General features: G+C 42.3%; 1 protein-coding gene across 4 annotated transcripts in view; it reads right to left on the minus strand.

Annotated features, from left to right (window-relative positions):
- LOC147120126 (collagen alpha-3(VI) chain-like) overlaps positions 1 to 18,868 on the minus strand; it is a 221,310-nt gene that overhangs the window by 87,502 nt on the left and 114,940 nt on the right. For all 4 annotated transcript variants that reach the window (XM_085985684.1, XM_085985682.1, XM_085985680.1 and 1 more), the window contains 2 exons: positions 8,014 to 8,610; positions 2,726 to 3,322 (listed from right to left, as the gene is read on the minus strand). In XM_085985684.1, coding sequence (XP_085841810.1) covers positions 2,726 to 3,322; positions 8,014 to 8,610 — 1,194 coding nt within the window. The remainder of the gene's footprint in view (positions 1 to 2,725; positions 3,323 to 8,013; positions 8,611 to 18,868) is intronic.

Here is an 18,868-nt window from a genome sequence, read left to right on the forward strand (position 1 = left end):
TGGCAACTATCTGAAGCGGAGCTAGACCGTTTGCAAATTTGGTGTTGTGTTTAAAAGAAAGAAAGACTTGGATTTATATAGCACCTTTCATGACCACCGGATGTTCCAAAGAGCTTTACGGCCAATGAAGTACTTTTTGAAGTGTAGTCACTGTTGTAATGTAGGAAACATGGTAGCCAATTTGTGCACAGCAAGCTCCCACAAACAGCAATGTGATAATGGCCAGATAATCTGTTTTAGTGATGCCAGTACACCAGTGATAACTCCCCTGCTCTTCTTCGAAATGGTGTCATGGGATATTTTACGTCCACCCGGGAGAGCAGATGAGGCCTCGGTTTAATGTCTCATCTGAAAGATGGCACCTCCGACAGTGCAGCACTCCCACAGTCCAGCACTGGAATGTCAGCCTAGATTTTTGTGTTCAAGACTCTGGAGTGGGACTATGAACCAACAGCCTTCTGACTCGGCGATGAGAGTGCTACCAACTGAGCCACGGCTGGCACTAGGTGGGTAAATTAAGTTAAACTACAGATAAGCCATGATCTCACTGAATGGCGGAGCCGGCTCGAGGGGCTGAATGGCCTACTCCTGTTGCAACTGCTTCTCTGTACACAAGACATTCAGTTATAATTAAAGAGATATATTAACATTCTGACCACAAAAGATTACCAATTTTACACTTCTTACTCAGTCCTTATTTCAGGAAAAGTTTGATTCAATTAAACAGGCTATTGACCCCAAGATAAGCTTCCAACCACAAATTCGCTCCATCACCAAGACTGCTTACTTCCACCTCCGTAGCATCGCCCAACTCCGACCCTGCCTCAGCTCATCTGCTGCTGTAACCCTCATCTAGGCCTTTGTTACCTCTAGACTTGCCTATTCCAATGTTCTCCTGGCTGGTTTCCCATCTTCTACCCTACATAAACATGTGCTCATCCAAAACTCTGCTGTCCATATCTTAACTCGCGCCAAGTCTCGTTCACCCATCACTCCTGTGCTTGCTGACCGACATTGGATCCCGGTCCAACAATGCCTCAATTTTAAAATCCTCATCCTTATTTTCAAATCCCTCCATGGCCTCGCCCCCTCCCTAACTCTATAACCTTCTCCAGCCCTACAAGCCTCCGAGATCTCTGCACTCCTCCAATTCTGGTATCTTGCACATCCCTGATTTTAATCGCTCCACTATTGGTGGCCGTGCGTTCAGCTGTCTGGGCCAAAGCTCTGGAATTTCCTCCCTAAACCTTTCAGCCTCTCTTCTTCTCTCACCTCTTAAGATGCTTCTTAAAACCTACCTCTTTGACCAAGGTTTTGGTCATTTGTCATGATATCTTCTTCTGTTGCTCAGTGTCAAAACTTTTATTGATTACGCTCTTGTTAAGCACCTTGGAACATTTTGCTATGTTATAGGCGCTACATAAATGCTAGTTGTTGTTGTTAGAAAAAGGTCAATCGCATTTTGGGTTTTATAAAGAGGCATAGAATACAAGAGTAAAGAGGTAATGATAAATTTATATAATGCAATGATTAGGTCACAGTTAGAGTACTATGTGCAGGTTTGGGCACTCCATTATAAGAAGGACATAAAAGCCATAGAGAACAGATGGTGTGGTTCACCAGGATGATGCTAGAGATGGGAAACTAGTTATGAGGAGAGACTCGAAATGTTGGCATTATTTCCACTGGAGCAGAGAAGGCTAAGAAGAGATTTAATAGATTTTATTTTTAAATTATGTAGTATCTTGATAGTGTGCTCAGTGAGTTAGTGACAAGAAGTATCAATTTAAAATGATCACATATTTATGTCGAGAGTTGCTAGAACATGAAGTATTTGAGGTAAGACCATTGAACCTTTTAAGGGAAGAGAAGGTAAATGCTTGAAGCAGAGCGAGATATAGGGCTATGAGGAGAAAGCAGGGCAACAGGATTAGTTTTGAATTGCTCTAGCAAACAGCCACCAGAAGAAATGGCTTGTGCTGTAAACATTTCTGGTTTCATAAGGATAGCTAAGGGATGACAGCACCATCTCCTGTTCCCAACAAAACAAGAGATCCACCCTCCTCAACCCCATTGGGATAGAGAGATATTTGGATGTGGGGGTGGGGAAGGCAGGTACTGAAATAGATGGTTTGCCTGACGTCAAGGTCAGGGAATGTTATCTGCTGCATATCTTACATATTGATACATTTCCATACTTCAATCCTAATTGCCTCTTACATCACAATTACAAAGCCAGTCATTTCTTGCTGTGCTTTTCTGACCTTGGTAACCTGCCTCACCGAAAGACAGCAACAATTAAAAAGTGATCAGTTCCTGCTCTCAAATTGTGGCCTGACTGTAGAATGGTGCTTCTAACCCAAAACCTGCATGCCCGATAATAAGGTCTGATCATAACCGAGAGTACCGGTGTATAGAAACACATAAATCGATGCTATAGAGAAATACATGGAAGAAGACATTGACTAAATACACAAATCCTTCATGTAATGCTTATTGGTTAGAGAAGCACTGGAAGAGGCATGGAAATAGATGGTTTGCCTAATTGCAAGACAAAGGAATGTTATGTGCTGTGCAGCCAACATATTATTACATCAAAATATCAATAAAACCCTATTAAGATAGTATATAACACAAATGACTATCTATTCCAAAATTTGGCAATAGCTTGTATATTTTAATCCATGTGGATACATTTTATTTTAAATAGAAATCTCTTCCTCACCTTCAGGAGCATCTGCTTTAATTCGGATTATCTGATCTTTGTTCAGTGTTATCAATGGTGACTGAAGGAGTTGTTGAACTGTTTCCACATTCCGCAGATCATCCACCTTGAAAATATAATCAGGGGACAGTGAAATCTGTTGGAGTTCATTTTCGTCTGCATCTCCTGATCCGATACTGAAAGGTGCTACACCAGCCTGTTTCAGCGCCAATGCTGCCCGACTAACATCATCGGAGGACTTGCTGGCAGTGAGAAGGATCAGGAACTGGGGCACACCTTCCTCCGCTCTGCTTCCAGCAGACCCAGTGAAAACGTTCCTTTTGACATAATCCAGTGCTTCACCAGTTTTAGCTTGTCTCCCTCCTTTAAACTTGAGGTTTCCGATTGCTTTCTTCACGGCATCTTTCGTTGTATGGCTGTTTAAGAAGAAATTTGCTCTGGGCTCATCACTGTACTGTGTAACACCAACTCGGACTTTGTCACTTTCAACATCAAGATTGTCAACAACTCTAGAAATAAAGTTTTTAACTGATGGGAAAGCAGCTCTGACTTTGTCCGATCCATCCACAAGGAACACAACGTCCCTCTTAACAGCATCTGTAACAAAGAGAAAATCGATTTTTGTTGAGTACAAAAGCGTTTGGCATGAACTAAAATTTTGCAGAGATAGGTTTGTTGTTGAGATGTGGGATTTCCATTTGTGATCAGAGGAGATAACTAGGTCAAGAACGTTAATAGCTGAAGAAGGAAGACAGAAGCTATCAAAGGTAAGAGTTGGTAGCTGTTGGTTGGACTTAAGAGACGTGAAGAAATGGTGTTCAAAGGGCTGAAAGAACTATGATTTTCATTGCCTCTTCCAAACTTATGGGCCACATAAAAGGGGGAAAAGTTTACTTTGTTCATTTGATGTAGCAAAATCATAAGTGCATTCATTATAAACTAATTTACAATGTTGCTGTTCCTAGCACACAGAAAATCTTCTCCCTTACTGAATTAGCCTTAATGCTGCAAGAGAAATGAAGGTTATGCACATTCACAACACATGTTCTGAAGCAAATTTGTGAATGTAAAGTGTAATCACCAGCAAGAGTAGAACTACTGGACGAGGGAAGGACAAAGCTCCAAGGGATGCCTGAGTTGATGGAAAAAGTGTTAGAACAGGAACGACTATAATATAGGTAGAGGGATATGGCAGGAAACTAGATAACCATGAACTAAGGATGATAGTTTATTTTTAATGTTTTATTCATTCTCGAGATATGGACATTTATTGCCCGCCCATCCCTATTTTTTCTTTCACTGAATTCAAAATTCTCAAACTGCCATGGTGGGATTTGAACTCACGATCTTTGGATTACTAGTCCAGTAATAACGAATACACTACCCACTTGTTTAGAAGTGCATAGTGTCAAACTCGGTGAAAAGATTTAGAGCCACCAATGTACTGACAACTGAATCACTAATGTGCTCAACAACAGAAATTTAGATAACATAACATAGGCAAGAAGATTACTCGTGGAGTGGTCATACTCAAAACAATACTGGCAATTGTGAATTAAGTCAGAACTTTCAAGGTGATGGATAATTTGAGAATTTCCAGCAGCTTAATTAAAAAAAACATATGATGTGGGCATCGCTAGGATAGCCAGCATTTATTGCCCATCCCTAACTGCCCTTGAGAAGGTGGTGATGAGCCTTCTTCTTGAACCACTGCAGTCCATGTGGTGAAGGTACTCCCACAGTGCTGTTAGGGAGGCAGTGCCAGGATCTTGACCCAGCGATGATGAAGGAACAGCGATATATGTCAAAGTCAGGATGGTGTGGGACTTGAGAGGAGAACTTGGAGGTGGTGGTGTTCCCATGCACCTGCTGCCCTTGCCTTTCTAGGGGATAGAGGTCGTGGGTTTGGGAGGTGTTGTCGAAGAAGCCTTGGCGAGTTGCTGCAGTGCATCTTGTAGTGAAGGGAGTGGATGTTTAAGGTGGAGGATGGGCTACTGATCAAGCTTTGAATGTTGTTGCAGCTGCACCCATCACCCATACAGGCAAGATGGGTACTTTCACAAGCTCCATCTAGTTGAACGGTATAAACAGCGGCCTAAACAGTCATCCTTGGAGGGAGGCTGGAAGTCGCTCCAAAAACAGAAACAATAAGTTTTTGAACAATTTTTGTGGGGTCAAGAGGAGCATGAATTCTCCTGAATGTATAAAAATCATTCCCCCTATCTGGCAGTCCCTCCAAGGCTACTCACTGTTTGCCTGCTATTGTTTGTCCCCTCTTAAGGTGTTTCTGCCATTCAGCTCCGTGGAAAAACCGCTGGATTCCCCACACTGCCCCTTGCCGCCAGGAACTTGACACATGGCATGGATGAAATCTGATGTTGGGTCATAGTAGTAGAACAGATCAGAGCAATGGATTAAGGTCACTTTTCAAGATTATCAAAATTAAGAGTTGGAAGGGAAAAAAGTGAGCCAAAAAAGGTCAGCTTTTTGTTTGAAACAGCTAACAGCTGAATGATAAGGACAGAATTCAGGTGGGTAGAAGGATTTACAGGAGTTTTGAGAAACCAGAAGGGCAGAGAGAGATAGAGGAGTAGAGTTTCTGTTTTGGGTGCAATCGGTGATCCGGGCGCAAATTGCGCCCAAACTTGTGCTAGTTTTGAGAAGTGTTTTTGCCTCAGGTTTCTGCTCAAACTATTTGCATATCACCAAATGTAAATTCCGCCATGAACCAGCGCAATCGGGCGGCATTTTAGAACATAATTTTTTGCTTTAAAACATAGTCCTTGATCTATTTAAGAGTGGTAACATGGTGCAGTTTGATTAATAAAGTGGAAAATGGGTTTATCACAAAAAATAAGCCTTTTTAATCTGAGTGTCTAGCCCACCACCTGTGAGTAAGCCGATTTTAAATAACTGAAAATGTCTTTAAAAACCTATACAGAGCCATTTGCTAATTATATTGGAGTACAGTGGTCAGGTTCTTTGTAAATTGAAAATAAAATTATATTCAACAGCTCTTAAAACATGCCCATTAGTGTTCTTGCGTGCGCCCCCCGCCCCGCCCCCCCACCGCAAAAAAAAAGCTTAATTTTAGGCGCCTCCTCAAAGGCCTGCAAATGGACGCAATTGGCGGAAACTCGCCCTGGTGATTAATTCTATCCGGGGGCATGGCCAGTTTTGCGGGAGGGGCCAGCTTCTAGCACAATGGCCCTGAATTTCTGATCGGAGACTTCCTGCGGGCAGATGACTCCAATCGGGAAAAATCTACGCACTTGCCTGCTGGCTCCATAGGTCCTGAGGCTTCCGATCCTGGGCCTCTCCACTACGAAATGCGCAGAGACCCAGGTATCCCAGGGGCGCAGGCAGTTCGCAAGCATCCCTGGGATCACGTGAGCCATGGGGAACCAATGGAAGAAGGGAATCCCCCTTCACACTTTTGACAGGTCTCTACGCACAGATCTGTCAAAAGTATAAATGGGGATCGCATTTAAAAACCACAGTTAAACATGAAATACATTTTTTAAAAATCCCGTAGTTAAAATTACATTGAATTAAATATTTTAAACAAAAATGTAATTTTTTGAAAAAAATAATTAAAGTTTTTTACGGGGCTAAAAATAAACAGGCCTTATGCCGGCTTTTACCAGGCATAAGAATTTTAAAGGTTTTCAGCGGGCGGAAGTTGTGCAGAAAGCGGAACTCTCTGCCCGCAGAGGCCCTTCTCCAGGGCAAGCGGATGATATGTCAATAGGATTCTTGACAGATTGGAAGTGCCGGGTTTTCGTGCATGCGCTTCCCATGCCTAAACCCGGCACTTGCGAGGCCCCAACAGGTGCGTACACACTCGTGGGGGTCGCAAAATCCAGCCCAACATTGTTTTTTTAAAAACTAGAGCAAAGGATCACAGAAACTGGATTTGCGCTGGACATAACTTGTGCTTGAAAAGCCGCGATTTTTTTTTGTCGGTTTGGCCAACTTCAGCCGAATTTCACTGAAAAAAAAAACCAGTGCAACCGAGCAGAAACTCCAGGCCACTATTTAACGCTTCTTTCATGCAGTCACATTTAGCAGCGCCAGCAGTGAGATGGCAAAATGGCAAAAACAGCAAATAAAAAATGGCTCGGGATACTTTAGAATGACCAGATGTGACAAGTGGAATATTCACAAAAGATATCAGAACGGCAGGAAGATTGGACCAAAATACAAGTGCCACTTCTTACAATTTAGTCAGCGCCGAGGTTGCGAGGTACCATTCCCGTTCCAGTTACCCACTGCGACACACACACAGGTTCAAAGCAGTGAGGGCAGCAGTTCAGCCAGCAGAAATGCAAATAATTCTTGAAGACCAACCCAGTTCTCTGATTTATTGGAATTTTCTACACCAGAGGGCTGCGGCAGCTCAGTCGTTGAATACATTCAAGATAGAGATCGATAGATTTTTGAATATTAAGGGAATCAAGGGATATGGGGATAGTGCAGGAAAGTGGAGATGAGGTAGAAGATCAGCCATGATCTTCTTGAATGGCGGAGCAGGCTTGAAGGGCCAAATGGCCTACTCCTGCTCCTATTTCTTATGTTCTTATGACAACTAAGAAAACCAGTCTCATTACAGAATGCAATTTGTTGCAAGCCATTCTTGAAGAGGCAGAGACAAGAAATTAGTCAGAAGAAGTCCATCACCAATCAGGCTCCCCCACTGCAGCTCGCAGGTTCTGGGAGGGTGGGAAATCAGCTGGACAACAGCTTGGACCTTAGAGGGGGTAGATACGATTTTGGTGGAATGGGGGTGGGGGTGGGGGGCATATTGGGGCCTCAAACAGGCCAGCAGCAGGCAAAAGTATTTTGTGGGGAGGAGAGCGGAAGGATTTTCTTTGGCCGTTTTTTGAACATCTTCCAGTTTAAGGACCACTGGTGAGACTGCTCAATGCCTGGTACAAATGGTCCTGCCATGAGCAGGGGCATATTCCACCCATTTGTACCTCAAACTTGCAATTGGGGCCCTATAATGTGTGTAGGGCACCAACTTCCATACTTAAGCAGTCTGCCACCTACTTCCTGTTCCAGGTCCACCTGAAAATTGCCTCCCTCACCAATTTTCAATTGCTGCTCGTCTGTTTTTCAGGTGAGAAATGGACATGTGGAACTTAACAACTGCTCCCATTGTATTTCATTCCATCCAATGTACTATTTTTTAAAAATCAGAATTATCTTTCTCAATTTCAAGAAAGTTTACCACAAGTATTAATTGTTACCACATAAGTACTGATTCTGTGAAGTATCTTCCTCACCTCCAAGCACCGTTGTCCGGATTCGGATTATCCAATCTCTGTTCAGTTTTGTCAATGGTGACGCCAGGCGTTGTTGAACTATTTCCACATTCCGCAAATCATCCACCTTGAAAGTATAATCAGGGGACAGTGAAATCTGTTGGAGTTCATCGTCGTCTGCATCTCCTGATCCGATACTGAAAGGTGCTACACCAGCCTGTTTCAGCGCCAATGCTGCTCGACTAACATCATCGGTGGACTTGCTGGCAGTGAGAAGGATCAGGAACTGGGGCACACCTTCCTCCGCTCTGCCACCAGCAGACCTAGTGAAGATGTTCTTTGTGACGTAGTCCAGTGCTTTACCGGTGTTGACTCCTCTCCCACCTATTTGCCCGAGATTATTTATTGCTTGATTCAGATCCTGATTTGTTGTGTATCTGTTTAAGTGGAAGTTGACTCTGGGATCATCACTGTACTGCACTACACCAACTCGGACTTTGTCACTTCCAACATCAAGATTATCGACCACTCTAGAAATAAATCTTTGAACTGAAGGGAAAGCAGCTCTAACTTTGTTTGATCCATCAACAAGGAACACAACGTCCCTCTTAAGAGCATCTGTAAGAAACGGAAAATAGATTTCAGTTTATTACGCAACATTTAGCTGGAAAAATAAAGCACTGCTCCATGAAACTACCCAAGCATAATCTGATGGCGGAGTAAAAGAGTTTTGTTCTTTTAAACAGAAATGTTTAGTCAGTTTGGGAGCTTTCTCTGTATTTTTCAGTCCTGACTGAACTTTACTAGCAGCTATAATTAAGTCAATTGAGACCACATCTGGGACACAGTTCAATTCCATTTGATTTGCTATTTTACACTGCATGCCATTCTATTACCTACAATGAAATAATCTGTATTTATATAGCACCTTTCATGTCTTTAGAATGTCCCAAAGAGTCTCATAGCCAATAAGTTACTTCTTGATGTGTTACCACTGTAGGCAAATGCGGCTGCTAATTTGCACAAAGCAAGATCTCACTAACACCAAATGAGGTAAATGACCAGTTAATCTGTTTAGGTTGAAGGATAAATGTTAGTCAGGGCTCTGGGAGAACCCCTCTGCTTTTCCTTGAATAGTGCCATAGGATCTTTCTTGTCCACTTGAATAGGCAGACAGGGCCTCAATTTAATGTCTTGCCTGAAAGATGGCCCTCAGACAGTGCAGCACTCCTTCAATAATGCATTGAAGTGTCAACCTGGATTATGTGCAGAGAACCTCGAGTGAGGTTTGAACGCACAACCTTCTGACTCAAGAGGTGAGAGTGTTACTACCTGAGCCAAACTGGCACTGAGAATCCAATGGGATTACTAACTAGATCTGTAGAATCATAGTAACTTACAGCACAGAAGGAGACCATTCGGCCCATCATGCCTGTGCTGGCTCTTTGAAAGAGCCGTTGTGTTTAGTTCCACATCCCCGCTTTTTGTTCATAACCCTTTAAGTTCCCCGTCCTAAATTACCTGCCCAACTCCCTTTTAAAATTATTTATGGAATCAGCTTTCACCACCTTTTAGGAACATAAGAACAGGAGTAGGTCATTGAACCCCTCGAGCCTGTTCCACCAATCAATGAGATCATGGCTGATCGGCGACCTAACTCCATATACCCACCTTTGGCCCATATCCCTTAATACCTATCGTTAACAGAAATCTATCAATCTCAGATTTAAAATTAACAATTGACCCAACATCTACTGCCGTTTGTGGAAGAGAGTTCTAAAGTTTTACCAACGCTTGCGTGTAGAAGTGTTTCCTAACTTCACTCCTAAAAGGTCTGACTCTAATTTTTAGACTATGTCCCCTAGTCCTAGAATCCCCAACTTGCGGAAATAGTTTCTCTCAATCTACCCTCTCAGTTCCCCTTAATATCCTGAAAAATACAATCAAATCACCCCTTAATCTTCTAAATTCCAGGGAATACAACCCTAGTTTGTGTAACCTCTCCTTATAATTTAAGCCTTGGAGTCCAGGTATCATTCCAGTAAACCTACGCTGCACTCCCACCAATGGCCAATATATCCTTCCTCAGGTGTGGTGCCCAGAACTGCTCACATTACTCCAGGTGTGGTCTACGAGTGCTTTGTATAGCTGTAGCACGATATCAAACCCCTTGTACTCTAGTCCTCTAGGTATAAAGGCCAGCATCCCAGTAGACTTTGACTATTTTCTGTACCTGTCCATGACATTTTAATGATCTATGTACATGGACCCCCAAGTTAATTTGGACCTCCACTGCTTCGAGCTTTTCACCATTTAGAAAGTACTCTCATCTATCATTTTTAGCTCGAAAGTGGTGACCTCACACTTGCTTATATTGAAATTCCTTTGCCACAGTTTTGCCCATTCACTTAATTTGTTAATATCTCCTTGTAATTTTTATGCTTCCATCTACACGGCTTACTATGCTGCCTACAATGCCTTGAACGTGTTGTCGCCTCAAAATTCTGTGCCAATCTTTCCCACAATTTCATGTTTGAATCCCTCCAATCAGGTTTCCGCCCTTGCCACAGAACCAAAATGGGTCTCATCAAAGTCACAAATGACATCCTTTGTGACAATGATAAATGTAAACTATCCCTCCTCGTCTTCTTGACTTGTCTGCAGCTTTTGACGTGGTTGACCACTCCATCCTTCTCCAACGTCTCTCCACCGTCGTCCAGCTGGCTGGGACTGTACTCGCGTGGTTCCATTCTTATCTATCTAATCGTAACCAGAGAATCACCTGCAACGGCTTCTCTTCCTGCTCTCGCATCGTTACCTCTGGTGTCCCCCAAGGATCTATTCTTGGCCCCCTCCTATTTCTCATCTACATGCTGCCCCTTGGCGACATCATCTGAAAACACAGTAAGTTTCCACATGTACGCTGACGACACCCAGCTCTATCTCACTATCACTTCTCTTGACCCCTCCACGATCTCTAAATTGTCAGACTGCTTGTCCGACATCCAGTTCTGGATGAGCAGAAATTTTCTCCAATTAAATATTGGGAAGACCGAAACCATTGTTTTCACTCCCCGCCACAAACTCCGTTCCCTAGCCATTGACTCCATCCCTCTCCCTAACATCTGTCTGAGGCTGAACCACACTGTTCGCAACCTTGGTGTCATATTTGATCCTGAAATGAGCTTCCGACCACATATCCGCAGCATAACTAAGACCGCCTATTTCCACCTCCGTAACATCGCCCGTCCCTGCCCTTGCCTCAGCTCATCCACTGCTGAAACCCTCATCCATGCCTTTGTTACCTCTAGACTTGACTATTCCAATGCACTCCTGGCTGGCCTCCCACATTCTACCCTACGTAAACTTGGTGATCTAAAACTCGGCTGCCCGTGTCCTAACTCGCACCAAGTCCCGTTCACCAATCACCCCTGTGCTCGCTGACCTACATTGGCTCCAGGTTAAGCAGCGCCTCGATTTCAAAATTCTCATCCTTGTTTTCAAATCCTGCCATGGCCTCGCCCATTCCTATCTCTGTAATCTCCTTCAGCCCCACAACCACCACCACCCCCACCCCCCCCCCACCCCATAGATATCTGCGCTCCTCTAATTCTGCCCTCTTGAGCATCCCTGATTATAATCGCTCAACCATTGGTGGCCGTGCCTTCTGTTGCCTAGGCTCTAAGCTCTGGAATTCCCTGCCTAAACCTCTCAGCCTCTCTACCTCTCTCTCCTCCTTTAAGTCGCTCCTTAAAACCTACCTCTTTGACCAAGCTTTTGGTCACCTGCCCTAATTTCTCCTTATGTGGCTCAGTGTCAATTTTTTTTGCCTTATAATATCCTGTAAAGTGCCTTGTGATGTTTTACTCCATTAAAGGCACTATATAAATAAAAGTTGTTGTTGTTATCTTTGTGTCATCAGCAAACTTGGATATGTAGCTGCCTATCCCATTATTTAAGTCGCTAATAAATACCATGAATAGTTGATGTCCCAACAGAGATCCCTGTGGGATGCCACTAGTCATATTCTGCCAATTAGAGTACCTGCCCATTATACCTACTCCCTGTCTCCTGCCGCTCTGCCAATTTCCTAACCAGGTCAATTCCATGAGCTTCAACTTTAGTGAACAGTCTTTTATGCGGGACTTTATCGAATGCCTTCTGCTAGTCCATATAAATAATATACATAGACATTCCCCTGCCCATTACTTTAGTCACGTCTTCAAAATATTCAAAGGTAGCACTTTCCAGATCCCGACAACTGTCTGAGTGGAAACATTTCTCCTCATCTCCCCTCTAAATCTTCTGCCAATGATTTTGAATCTATAACCTCTAGTATAGGCCTACTTGCCAGAGGGAATAATTTTTCTCTCTACTCTATCAAAACCTTTTATCACCTTGAAAACCTCAATTACGTCACCTCTTAACGTTCTCTATTCCAAGGAGAACAGTCCTAACTTTTCCAATCTCTCCTCATAACTGAAGTTCCTCATCCCTGGAGACATCCTGGTAAACCTCCTCTGTACCCTTTCTAAGGCCTTTACATCTTTCCTGAGGAGTGGTGCCTAAAATTGTCCACAAAACTACAGCTAAGGCCTAACCAGTGATTTTTAAAGTTCTAGCATGATCTCTTTGCTTTTATATTCTGTTCTCTATTTATATACCCAAGAAACCCATATGCTTTTTTAACTACTTTATCAACTTGCCTTGTTACCTTAAAGGATTTGTGTATAAGGTCTAATCGTGCCATTTATAATATACTGTCTTTCCATATTAGTCCTCCCAAAGTGCATCACTTCACACTTCTCCGCATCTGCTATGCTTCTGCCCATTTCACCATCATGTCTATGTCATCCTGAAGCCTATAACTATCCTCATCACTATCTACTACTTTGCCGAGTTTCATATCATCTGCAAACTTTATAATGCTGCTCCCTACACACGAGTCTAGGTCGTTTATAAAAATTGAAACAAGTAACGGACCCAAAACTGACCCTTAGGAACACCACTGCAAACCACCTCCCAGTGTGAAAAACATCCATCCACCACCACCCTTTGCTTCCTGTCACTGAGCCAATTTTGTATCCATACCGCCACTTTCTCCTTAATTCAATGGGCTTCCAGGTTTTTAAATAAGCTCCTGTGTAGCACTTTGTCAAATCACTTCCGAAAGTCCCTATATACACACACATCTACTGCACTATCTTGATCAACCTTCTTTGTTACCCCAAAGAATTCAATCAAGTTAGTCAGACACAATTTGATTTTAACAAATCCATGCTGGCGCTCCTTGAACAGCCCATGCATTTTCCAAATGGAAGTTTATTTTGTCCCTGCTAATGGTTTCCAATAACTTCTCCACCATCGATGTTAGGCTGACTGGCCTGGTTTAACCCTCTTCCCTTTTTTGAATACTGGTACAACATTAGCAACCCACCCATCCTTTGGCACTACTCCTGTATCCAACGAGGATTGAAATATTGTGACCAATGCCTCTGATATTTCAACCTTGCCTCTTTCATAGAAACATAGAAGATAGGAGCAGGAGTAGGCCATTCAGCCCCTCGAGCCTGCTCCGCCATTCAATGAGATCATGGCTGATCATCCAAACTCAGTACCCTGTCCCTGCCTTCTCCCCATATCCCTTGATCCCTTTAGCCTTAATAAATATATCTAACTCCTTCTTTAATATATTTAATGAATTGGCCTCAACTGCCTTCCGTGGTAGAGAATTCCACAGGTTCACCACTCTCTGGGTAAAGAAATTCCTCCTCATCTCTGTCCTAAATGGCTTACCCCTTATCTTTAGACTGTGATCCCCGGTTCTGGACTCCCCCGCCATCGGGAACATCCTTCCTGCATCTAGTCTGTCTAGTCCTGTTAGAATTTTAAAAGTTTCAATGAGATCCCCTCTCATTCTTCTAAACTCCAGCGAGTATAAGCCCAATCGACCCTAAGATGCATTCCATCCGGACCCGGTGACTTACCAACTTTCAGTAACGCTAATCTTTTTAGTATGTCTTCTCTATTTATTACTACCCTGTCCATAACTTCCTTCTCTTCTTTTAGTGTAACCTTCACATCATCTGCTTCCTTTGTGAAGACAGATGCAAAGTCCTCATTTAATACTTTAGTCATGTCCTCTCTCTCTACATAAAGATTTCCCTTTGGGTCCTTAATAGGCCCAACTTTTTCCATGTAACATGACAGGTTATGAAAAGATTGGGTTTTAGTCAGGATAATTTCCTCCAGTCATGTACACATTTCTTGGAATTTCTGGCTAGTCCAGCCAAACCCTCTAGATACTCTTTAGGAACCTAATTATTGTGATTGTGAAGTATTCTTTACACCCGAAGAACTTTAATTTCATTCTTCCCCACAAGACAATTCCCTTTGATTCAGATCTATGACAGTATGGGAAGTTTTGCCACCAGAATAATGAGAATAAATTTTATTTCTGCCAGTAGAGCACACTGGGCCTAAATCTGGAGCAGCATAGTTCCTCCGTTGCTGAGCTATGAATGATAGGTTAACCTCAAGCCAGATCTTAGGAAAATGGAAATGGAGTAGGCCATTGGGCCAGTTCTGCCATTTTGTGAGCCAATGCAGCCCTAACTTTTTATTCTGAATTCCTAACCATTTTTCCATGTCCCAAAATAACCTTACTTTCAAGGTAAGTGTCGGTTGCCCTTTTAAACACTTCAATTGATTCTGCACTATGCCCTTCTGTGACAGTGCATTGCACATTCTTGACATCCTTTGTGTGAAGAAACTTTTCCTAAATGCACTTATACCCAGTTTACTTATAATTTTAAAATTATTTCCCCTTGCTTTGGATTCCCCTATTACATTGAAGAGTCATTTTCTCTTTAGCTTGTCAATTATCCTCATTGTTTTAAACACCTCAAGAAAGAGCCAGCTATTCCTCAAGGCCAAGGGCCTCATACCTGCACATGTCCAAGGAGATCTTCATGTAGGGACTACGATTTACTAGGGGGTCTGTGACAGAACGCTGCAGTCTGCTACAGACACTTTGAGGACAGGATTGGCCATCAAGGTGACTGGTGCTTTGAATTTTTGTCAATGTGTCATACAAAATATGTGCCAAATCTCCAAACCTACAAACATTGCATGGCACCAGGTTTGGAGATTTGGCACACCTCACTAGCCCAAGAATTTCCTTACATTAAACATGGATGGCTGCAAGAGGCTATTTATTGCAACCCTGGGCCGTGATCTCTTTCATAAGTCTAGGGACTAGACCGCAACACAGATCTAATGAGGTACACACAAATACCAGGGTCTTGATGCAGGAGACCAAAGGGGTTTTGGAAACATAAATTCTTGCTGTATAGCCCAAGCAAGGTAACCCAAATTAGTGGAACCTGCTACACCTTATACCACTTACCCTGCAATGGGCCATTACCATGGATCATGAAGAAGAGGGCAAGCATTAACTGGTACGATAGCAAAATACTGCAGATGTTGGAAATCCGAAATAACAACAGAAAATGCTGGAAAAACTCAGCAGAAGTGAACAATGGCCAGGAAGCAGAAAAATATAAACTAAACCAACCATTTACTGAGAAGGGGTCTTAAGGCAGACTGCAAAAAACATCTTAACTCCCTGCACCATCCAATGCACAACTCGTGTACAAAATCCTTGCAAAAAAACAGGACCGCGGTCATTGCTCTTACTTCCAGATCTGTGAATATCATTGTATTTCTCCATAATTAACTTATTCCACCTTATCCCAAATAACATCTTGTATATGTTAATACAAATTTTAATCACCCTAATTGTGTGTGCCTTAGGTATGTTCAGTATGCTTACCCTAGTACTTCCCCTTATAACCATGCATGGTGTTGTATTCTAATTACTGACTGTATGCTCCTTCTAACTGTCAACTGGATGTCTTATAATGTAGATGTACAGCCTGAGTTATAGTAGACAAGGGCAATGACTTTCAGGTACTTATCCAACTCCCTTTTGAAAGCTGTGATTGAATCTGCCTCCACCACCCTTTCAGGCAGTGAATTCCAGATCCTAACCACTCGCTGCGTAAAAAAGGTTTTTCTTATGTTGCCTTTGATTCTTTTGCCAATCACCTTAAATCTGTGTCCTCTGGTTCTCGACCCTTCTGTCAATAGGAACAGTTGTTCTCGACCCTTCTGTCAATAGGAACAGTTTCTCTCTATCTACTCTGTCTAGACCCCTCATGATTTTGAACACCTCTATCAAATCTCCTCTTAATCTTCTCTGCTCTAAGGAGAACAACCCCAGCTTCTCCAGTCTATCCAAGTAACTGAAGTCCTCATCCCTGGAATCATTCTCGTAAATCTTTTCTGCACCCTCTCTAAGGCCTTCGCATCCTTCCTAATGTGTGGTGCCCAGAATTGGACACAATGCTCCAGTTGAGGCCGAACCAGTGTTTTATACAGGTTCATCATAATTTCCATGCTTCTTTTCTCTATACCTCTATTCATGAAGCCCAGGATCCCATAAGTTTTTTTTAAACTGATCTCTCAACCTGCCCTGCCACCTTCAATGATTTGTGCACATATACCCCTAGGTCTCCCTGTTCCTGCACCCCCTTTAGGATTGTACCCTTTAGTTTATATGTCCTCTCCTTGTTCGTTCTACCAAAATGTATCATTTTGCACTTTTCTTCATTAAATTTCATCTGCCACATGTCCACCCATTCCACCAGCCTGTCTGTGTCCTCTTGAAGTCCATCACTATCCTCCTCACTGTTCACTATACCTGTACTACCAAGTTTTGTGTCATCTGCAAATTTTGAAATTGTGCCCTGTACACCCATATTCAAGTCATTAATATATATGAAGAAAAGCAGTGGTCCTAGAACTGACCCCTGGGGAACGCCATTGTATACCTTCCTCCAGTCCGAAAAATAACCATTCACCATTATTCTCTGTTTCCTGTCACTTAGCCAATTTCGTATCCACGCTGCCACTGCCCCTTTTATTCCATGTGCTTCAACTTTGCTAGCAAGCCTATTATGTGGCACTTTGTCGAACGCCTTTTGGAAATCCACGTACACCACGTCAACCGCATTGCCCTTATCAACCCTCTCGGTTACCTCATCAAAAAACTCGATTAAGTTGGTTAAACATGATTTGCCTTTAACAAATCCGTGCTGGCTTTCCTTAATTAATCCACACCTGTCCAAGTGACTGTTAATTTTGTCCCTGATTATTGTTTCTAAAAGCTTCCCCACTAGCGAGGTTAAACTGACCAGCCTGTAGTTGCTGGGTTTATCCTTACACCCTTTTTTGAACAAGGGTGTAACATTTGCAATTCTCCAGTCCTCTGGCACCACCCCCGTATCCAAGGAAGATTATGGCCAGTACCTCCGCGATTTCTTCCTTCACTTCCCTCAGAGTCCTAGGATGCATCCCATCCACTCCTGGTGACTTATCTAATTTAAGTACAGCCAGCCTTTCTCGCACCTCCTCTTTATCAATTCTTATCCCATCCAGTATCTCCTCTACCTCCTCCTTCACTATGTCTATGGCAGCATCTTCTTCATTATCAACTCCTAGAAGCCAGGTTTACCAGTTACCTATCATAGCCAAGTCCTCCCAGGTATTATTTTGTCACCAAACTTCTTCCAATGCTATTAATACTTACTGAGGTAGGGTGCTCACAAATGAGCACAATACTCCAGATTAGGCCTGACCAATGTTCTCTATAGTTACCCCAATACTTCCTTGCTTTTACCTCTTAGGATGAAGCCCATAATCCCATTTGCTTTTTTGAGTGCTTTTTATGACTTTTAATGACTTACACACCTGACCCCAAAATCCCTTTTTCATTAACCCACCTGGTGCTTCCCCATTTAGATTGTATTCTCATCTTCTCATTTAAACTATGAGCTTTTTAATATTCTGTTCCCTCCACAGTTCATTATTCTTCCTAGCTTAATATAATCTGCAAATTTAGATATAATCTACCAATTTAGATATACTTCCCTCTATCTCCAAATCAACACCATTCATGCATACACAAACTAGTGAACTTCCTCTGGTATTGCTCACTATGATTCAAAGGATATGCTATATTTTAAAAGGACTATTATACTAATTCCCTTTACGACTAGAAAGCATAATTGCTGCGGATTCTTGAAACAAATGTTGGGGTCATTTACAAGTTAGGCTTTAGATTATAACCCTGATTTTAATGGATTGATATCAATTAAGAAGTCAGGAGACATTGTGGAACTGGAGAGGGACAGAGCTTAAGCATACAGCATTTTAAGATTGTTTTGCAGTTGTAGGAATTAAGAGCAGGAGGCAGAAAATGTAAATTATCCTAAGTGTTAGAACCATTGGTTACAATGGTTATCTTGGAATTATTTAATTGCTTTTATTTTTCTGTGGTCTGCTGCAGCTGTTGGGAAAGTGGAACGTCAGGGATTACAGATCCAGGGCTTGGAGTCAATCATATGACAATTTACCAATCAGATGTGGTAAAATAGACAAGTAAATGTAAACAAGTAAAATTTCCTCTCATTAGGTGTAAGTGAAATTGTTGTAGAGACGTTGTCACATTAGAATTTTTTGATGATTTTTCCACAGAAAGGATTTGGGAAAAAATAATTATTTTTCATTGGGTTTTGAAATGCATAGTGTAATCAGACACGCTTTCTTTATTTAAAAAATGCTCCGAGATGATAGTTAAGATGTTAATGGACTATCATTGATGTTGTTTCTCCACAGACTGTAAATTATAAGCAATTTATTAGACTGTCTTGGCAATCAAAAAACCTCACACTCATTGTATTGGAAAGTCCTTGATCTCATTGACAATAAACAGAGGGAAATAAGGCAGAGATAGGCATACAAGCAGGCTGTA

The sequence above is a fragment of the Somniosus microcephalus genome, chromosome 4, assembly GCF_052327205.1.
Source record: "Somniosus microcephalus isolate GS21.2 chromosome 4, FLI_Smic_1.0, whole genome shotgun sequence".
Taxonomy (NCBI): domain Eukaryota; kingdom Metazoa; phylum Chordata; class Chondrichthyes; order Squaliformes; family Somniosidae; genus Somniosus; species Somniosus microcephalus.